This window comes from Montipora capricornis, chromosome 13 (genome assembly GCF_036669925.1).
Source record: "Montipora capricornis isolate CH-2021 chromosome 13, ASM3666992v2, whole genome shotgun sequence".
Taxonomy (NCBI): domain Eukaryota; kingdom Metazoa; phylum Cnidaria; class Anthozoa; order Scleractinia; family Acroporidae; genus Montipora; species Montipora capricornis.
This window is the reverse complement of record NC_090895.1, coordinates 38742617-38750116: the sequence shown is the minus strand read 5'-3', so window position 1 is coordinate 38750116 and position 7500 is coordinate 38742617. Positions and strand designations below refer to the sequence as shown.

The 7500-nt window shown below is 42.7% G+C and overlaps 1 protein-coding gene across 1 annotated transcript in view; it reads right to left on the bottom strand.

Moving 5' to 3' along the window:
• Positions 1-7500, bottom strand: part of LOC138028257 (dual serine/threonine and tyrosine protein kinase-like) — a 21957-nt gene that overhangs the window by 12382 nt on the left and 2075 nt on the right. The window contains exons 2-3 of the mRNA XM_068875728.1: positions 4642-4902; positions 1318-2819 (exon numbers count right to left, since the gene is read on the bottom strand). Of these exons, the coding sequence (XP_068731829.1) occupies positions 1318-2819; positions 4642-4902 (1763 nt within the window). The remainder of the gene's footprint in view (positions 1-1317; positions 2820-4641; positions 4903-7500) is intronic.

Here is a 7500-nt window from a genome sequence, read left to right as displayed (position 1 = left end):
TGTTCAGCTAAACAGTTTTTCAAAGTTCATCTCTGCTGTTGAAACTTACAACAGGCAGGCAACTTACTCCTTTGCTTTGTTTTGTTTTTTGACCGATGACGAATGGGCACCAAATAAGAAATGAGGGAATTAGCTTTTGCTTTCCTCCTCACTCCTCCCCCCTCGTCTTTTCCTCATTCCCAGTCTCCCTAGAGGGAGTTGCCTGCGGAGAAGTCGTGTTATTTAAATTTTATTTTTGGGTTAACATTACGTTGCATAGCGAGTAGGGGCTAAACTATACTTAAAATCAAGTGCACTATAGTGACACAGCCCCTTTAAGGTTGGTACAGTCACACTAGTGGACAATATTTCCTTGTGTGACATAATCCTTTATGCGAAAAAAACTTGACAATTGTTTCCTCCGCAATTAAATGCTTGAAACGTGAAGACTGGTTTTCACTAGCGATGCAAGCACAAGCTTGTCTGAAATAATTGTGATGTGTACCGGTTGCACTGACTTATTGTTTCTACACAAAGAGCTTTTGATTTGAAAACTAAAACAAGCATTTTTTAAATTCATTTATTTCGGATGCAAACGTTTTCACTTGAAAAACTTAGAACAATTTTGATTGGCAAACATTATGTTCTCTCGTTTATAGTTATTTTCTTGTTTTAGTGGAGGTTCCCTTTAACCAATACTTTCCATAGATGATTGATGTTAATATCTTTCATTTTGTGCTATAGAGGGTTTGAAACCAATCTCCAGAGAGATGAGGTAATGTACAATTGCTGGTGGACGAACAAAAGGAGCCAATGAGAGACCTTTTGTTTTCGTTCACCAACATGGCGGCGATGACGTCACGTGAAAACCACCTATTACGCTGTGTTTGTCCACCTAAAGTTTTCTGTTGGAAACCACACCTTTTTAATCGTTTTTCATTTCAGTTAAGGGAATTCGACCAAACAACTTGAACTATCCCTGGTTGTCCTCAAATCGATCGTCATAAAAGCTTTTCCGAGGAAGTTGCTGGCAGTATGTTGTACTTCAGTTTTGAATTTCGACAGCCCCTTACGTTCCTTCTACCTACCTGGGCCCTAAAGGCCTGGGCCCTACCTTCAGGGCCGGATTTAGGTTTCTCGAATTGATTTTGTCCTTGCTATTTGAGCACCTTTGATGAACCTTACATCGGCCCACTTGGGGTTCGTTCATGCTTTGCTTCATTCATATTTTCATTTATCTTGTCGTTATCCGAGAAGTAGAGTTTTTGCTTACATTTGCATACTATGTAACATAACATTGGAAAATATACCGGTATGATTTTAATTACTATGTGATACCTGGTGTTGTGTAATTCCAGCGTGAGATCCTTCAGCACTTCCTCTTTAGCAACTTTAACCACCTTCACAACGCAGGGCTTCCCTTCAGATGTCTTCATGTTTTCGCATGCAAAAACACTTCCTTGAGCCCCGCTACCGATGAGCTCTCCTTTCTTTGGAAAACCATACTTGAACTTGTCCATAACACCATATGCGAGCATCTCCAGGAGGGCAATATTAGGCCCAAACTCGAGAATCTTCTGCCTTTGTTCGTCCTTAATGGTTTTACCACGACAAAACAGGCTTTGGACCTTCTTGACTTCTTCAACAAACTCTTCATGGTTTAGAGTGAAGTGCTCTTTTAGACTGCGAATGATTTCCTTCGTCATTTGGGATGGGTCCACTCTCTTAAGAACATCAGAAGCGACTCCCTTCTTCCACTCGGACGATCCCACAGGTTCTTTACCTTTTAGGGTGATCTTGAGGGTGCGTATCGGTGTAGACAAGAAGCTATAACACCACTTGGCGAATGACAAAATGACGCGAGAAATTAACCCGTCGCGTTTTTCAAAGGAAATTTGAGCATCGTAAGATGACAACAGACTCCTTCCAAGAGCAAGAGCTGCAGACGGCATCACACTGTCTGCATATATTTCTTGTTCAATTTGTTCGATACGTTCTTTCATCTGTGTTACAAACACATCTCGGGAACGAAACATCATGGTCAAATTCTCTTTTATATCCCCTTGTATCTTGTTAACGACCATTCGCTGCAACTGTTCTTTGCAGACAGCTACAGCAGCCTTTCCCGTGATATAACCGTCGCGAGGCATCGGGTATTCCCTGAGGGCGTATTCAAATTTTTCGGCCTCTTGTAAAATTCCTTCGCGAGCATTTTTAAAGACGTCAAGCAACAACTCTTCTATTTCCTGATCAATTAATTTGTCTTCAAGGCTGCGAATAATGTTTGCATGAACCTCTTCTTCTTGTTTAAGAAGAACTTCCAAGGTCTTCGTCATCATCTGCTGCCCCTTCTTCAATACATTGGCCTTTCGAATGAAGAAATCCAGGCAACGCGACTGAACTCGAATAAGGATTTGACACACCCTCTCAACCCTTTCTCGCAAAGATTCCTCGGCAAATTTCTTCAGGCAGTTCTGAAACCTGTCGAAGGCTTGAATATAAATACCAAACTCCTCATCTGCTGCCTCCGGATTTGTCTTCTTCATCTGATTGTACTTCTGGATTCTCCAAGCAGAAAGGCCGTGAAATCTCTCATTCCCATCTATCGCTTGGTTGCTCTCTGCCGGGAAATAACCATACCTAACAAGCCGTTCATAGACTCGCTTTTTCTTTCTCGAATGTACCTCAGTCTCCTCTTTCAATCGACGCTGGAGACCTGGGGTCGACTCTTCCTCCTCGTCTGAAGACTCGGTGCGATCTTCGGGTTCAAGCTTGCTCACGACAAAGAAAATTGGCAAGTCAGGCCTTTGGGATGTCATATCACTCAGCACTTCTCGATCCTATAAAAGAAAGGAAAGAGACACTTTTATTTTTTTCCAAGAGGGCACGGTATCGAATCCTACAATCTGATTGGTTTTTCGCGCAGTTCTAATTTTCCTATCTGTGCCGACAGGCACGGTAAAGCTGAGAGTTTTTTTTACCTTAAATTTCCCTTTTTTACACCGAATCCGTTTACATACAAAAGTTAGTTTGCACACTTATTTTTATTATACAAGAGGCTTGGAAAAAGAACCAAAATCATTTCTGTTTGAAAACGTTCAGTTTGTAAGTCGCTCACTGCAGTTGCTATCAAGTGCGTTGTGAGTCAACAATAACAAAAGTGATTTCAGCCAGAGAGGAAAAGAGAGAGAGAGAGAGAGAGAGAGAGAGAGAGAGGTCCGTATAGCAAAAAACTGTGACCTCGGTCCTGAAAAGACCTCGATCACAGTTTTTCGCTATACGGACCTCCCAGCCGGCAAATAATATATATTCCATGCGCGATTTGTTACGCGTTATCACCGACCGCGTAAATGTTTCCTACCGACAAACACAAGCTAGCGCCAGCGTACAGCTCCATATTTGCACATAGGTAAAGTCTGCTACGAACCTACAAGGCCCATCAGGCTGGCCCTTATCTCCGGTTTCTGTAGCATGAAGCGACTAGGAGTATTTCCACTCCCCCCTGGATGGGATGCCAGTCCATCGCAGGGTTACCCTTAGCATTAGATTCGCTGGCACCCATTTATACACCTGGGTGGAGAGAGGCACCGTGAGAGTAAATTGTCTTGCCCAAGAAAACAACACAAGGTTCCCGGCCAGGACCCGAACCCGTACCACTCGATCCGGAGTCGAGCACACTAACCATAAGGCCACCGAATCTTCCTGTCTCATAACCGATTGACTTAACTAGTTTAAACCACTGAAAGCCAGCGCCATTCCACCCATTAGATATTTATAGGTCGCAGGTACCTTAATTCGCTGGTTACAAACTAGACAGTCCGATCACTCCCCATAATAGTGCAAGCTATATGTAAGTGACGTAGAAGCTAGAAAAAAGGTTCCTTCTGTATCCCCGTTAGCTTTGATGGTCTCAATCGTGCAACTTTGTGCTAAACCTTTAGGACTTGACCCGCGTTTTTATGCACCAAAAATTACTTTAGCTGGTCGATTTAAAGGAAATTTTGTTTCAATGGCAACTTCACATAAAATAAATCATTTAAATTACGTCAGTCGCGAGTTAGTTACTGGTCCAAGAAATAGGTGATCAGCGGACGTCAACATCGTCACCATTATCACTATCATCGTCAGCATAAAAACCGTCACCATCAGCATCATCATCATCATCATCATCCTCTTCGTCATTATCGTCATTATTATCATCGCGTCATCGCCTTCATCGTCATCATCATCATCATTACGACAATCGCCATCGTTGTCATCACCATCCTCCTCCTCATCATCATCGTTATCATCATCATTATGACAATCGCCATTATCATCATCATCGTCATCCTAATCATCGTTATCGCCTTCATCGTCATCATCATCATTACGACAATCGCCATCATCGTAAGTTGTCATCACCATCCTCCTCATCATCATCATCATCGTTATATCATTATTACAATCGCCATTATCATCACCATCATCATCACCATCATCATTGTTATCGCCTTCATTGCCATCATCATCATTACGACAATCGCCATCATTGTCATCACCATCCTCCTCATCATCATCATCATCGTTATAACCTTCAACGATATCATTACCATGCTCTTTGTCTTTGTCAACATCATCGTCATCATCATCATATTCCGAAGACTTTTGACATAGTCTTACCTGCTTTGTGAACAGGTTGTGACCATCTATCACGTAAATCACGAATGCCAGCGGATTTTCCAGTTTCTCCTTCACGAGGTTGTCAAGAGCCTCATTTTCGTTCCTTCCAGGCGAGTCTATGACACTGACCCCAGACTTCAAGAACTCGATATCCAATCCAGTCTCTATCGTTGCCTCGACTTTGGAGGTATCTTCTCGATCTTGCTGTTTCAGCTCTATCCGGGACCGTGGAATTTTGTTCTTTCCCTTTAATTTAATGTTCTGAAAAGCGAAAAAGGATGGTGAGTTAATTAACTATCAAAGCGTAATTTGTAGCGCTTGAAATCGCGGGGATCCTTCTGAGCTTCAGCCCTAGTATTGCAATGGTGAGACACGAGGAGCGAGAAAAATCTCAAGAGAGGATGGGAATTGAACCCAATTCGGCTTACGTCACTGTTGCTCTATGCACTGAGCTACAAGGCCAGATGGAATCAAACTGTGAGAGTTTCAGATCTTAATTTGGGACTATTAAACTTGGGAGGCGCGGTAGCCTCATGGTTAGTGTGCTCGACTTCGGAGCAAATGGTTCGGGTTCGGGTCCCGGCCGGGGACATTGTGTTGTGTTCTTGCATGGGCAAGACACTTTACTCCGCTCTCGGTGCCTCTCTCCACCCAGGTGTATAAATGGGTACCAGCTGGGGGTAAACCTGCCATGGACTAGCATCCCATCCAGGGGGGAGTAGAAATACTCCAAGTCGCTTCATGCTACAGAAACCGGGGATAAGCTCCGGCCTGATGGGCCACTAGCCCTGTAAACTGACTTTACCTTTAAACTTGAACAAGTTTAACGGGTCAATAATAATTAACTTTTATTCAAGTGTCAAATCTACTAACGCTGGGGCACTAACTGAGGACAATGTACACAGAAATCAACTCAGTTTATCTCAAAGATAATGACAAGGACAACAGTAGATCTATCAAACGGTCATTTATTGTGCTAGGAATCTATCAGATCTATCGGGTCATCCCCAGTATGAAAAATGGGTCCACACAAGGAAACATAGGCATGGAAATCTTTTATCTTGTGTACTAGCTCATTTTCAGTGACTGGCACTGACGCCCAGATGAAAGTCCTGAGATTTCTAGCACCACTAATTACCCACTGAAAATCAATTCTCTTATCATGCGGTGCTGATGTAGCCTGCGAACGCAGACGTATTTCGGGCGGTCGTTTCTCAATACGTCTGCGTTCGCAGGCTATTGCTGATGGGCCACCTCACCCTTTGAGTTGAAAAGATCATTGTGAGCGTTCTAATTCAACCTAATCGTTATCAAATTTATACTGGTATACTAAAGTCCAACTTTCAACTTACTAGGGGCGAATTCTGTTTAGACTAGGACACGCAAAATTATAATTTGGTTCTTTTGGAAGCCCTTACTTTGTTTTTGAATTGAATTTTTACGTGCAGTGCCTGTGGGGCAGACGCAACCTCGTTCCCAGGGTCTCCATTGTCCTCATTGACAAGAGACCCTGGAAACGAGGTTGGGACAGACCTCGTAGAGGACTTGGAAGTACTTTCATCGTTTTCAGAAATGGAAATATCGTGGGATGTACAGCCTTTATTTTATACTAGAGGTGCAAGACAAATCATTTGTGTTTACCCATTACGTTCCGTGCCTTTGTTTTTATTATCATGGAAATTTGCCTCAGGGGTCAACCGCCGGAAGCAGCTGCAATCGGATTTTTCCAATCTTTTTAGGACATGAAACCAAAAATCGTCTATTCCAGATCTTATTTGAGCAAACTTGAAATGTTGGACTCGTCATCTAAGGTTCAATGAACAGCCAGGGGTCTGTGAGGCTTCTGGAACAGTACGTATACATTTCGTGAATCCAATTTTTTATTCCTCATTGAACCCAACGATTATTTATATCCCTGATTTTGAGCAAAACTCTCGGATTTGAATACCTAAACCGATGCAATAAATTTAAGCCCTCTAAGGAAATAGCCTGCGACAACATCCGTTTCTCCTCGCTCTTCGTCGCTGGGGACGTTTCGCGACGAGGAAACGTCTGCGACTCAGCGACAGAAATTCCATACTAATGACGCAAATCAATGTTTACATAATAAATTCGGTAGTCATGGGACCTACTATGTACCATTTTGTCTTTTGTCTGTCATTCGTAAACAATAGCTAAAACAATGCAACTACTCCGACGACCAATCAGCACTTCTGACCGGATTCCGGACAGATTTTACATCATCAGCAGACGTTCCTCCTCGCGATACGTCCTCAGCGACGAAGAGCGAGGAGAAACGGATGTTTTCGCAGGCTACTAAGGAAAGTAATGGGTGACCCTAATCTCGTACCCAGATCTCACTCTGTCACTGGAAATGTGAGATCTGGTAAAGTTCGACAGTACATCATTTTTCATTGGCTACTAAAAAAAGGTTGCGGCAATGCAATTTACGCTCCGATTGGCTTATTTCGCGGGGCACTTAGTGAAGGTTTGGCTTTCGCAAGCTCATGTGCTGTTTTGAATAAATGCCAGTTGTGCGGAGGAAAGTTTTGTTTTTTTTTCCGACGCCGAGAAAGCTTTACAGTTGAGGAATATCATTTTAAAAATTTGCGACGTTTGTCTAAATGGTCCCGACGAAAGCCCCACGTACCCTGCCACTCGAATAAAGTTCTTCGTAGCTTGCTACGCGGTACGCAGAAACTAATAAATTCAAGTTGAAGTATGTAATTTGTTCAAACAGTATTTCTCGCTCTTTTAAGAACGCGAATTAAGTAGTGATCAATTGTGAATTTTACGGTTAGATTAACTACATTTTTCACGAGATCGTGTCAAGAAAATAGCGCTCGTTGTAGTGATTAG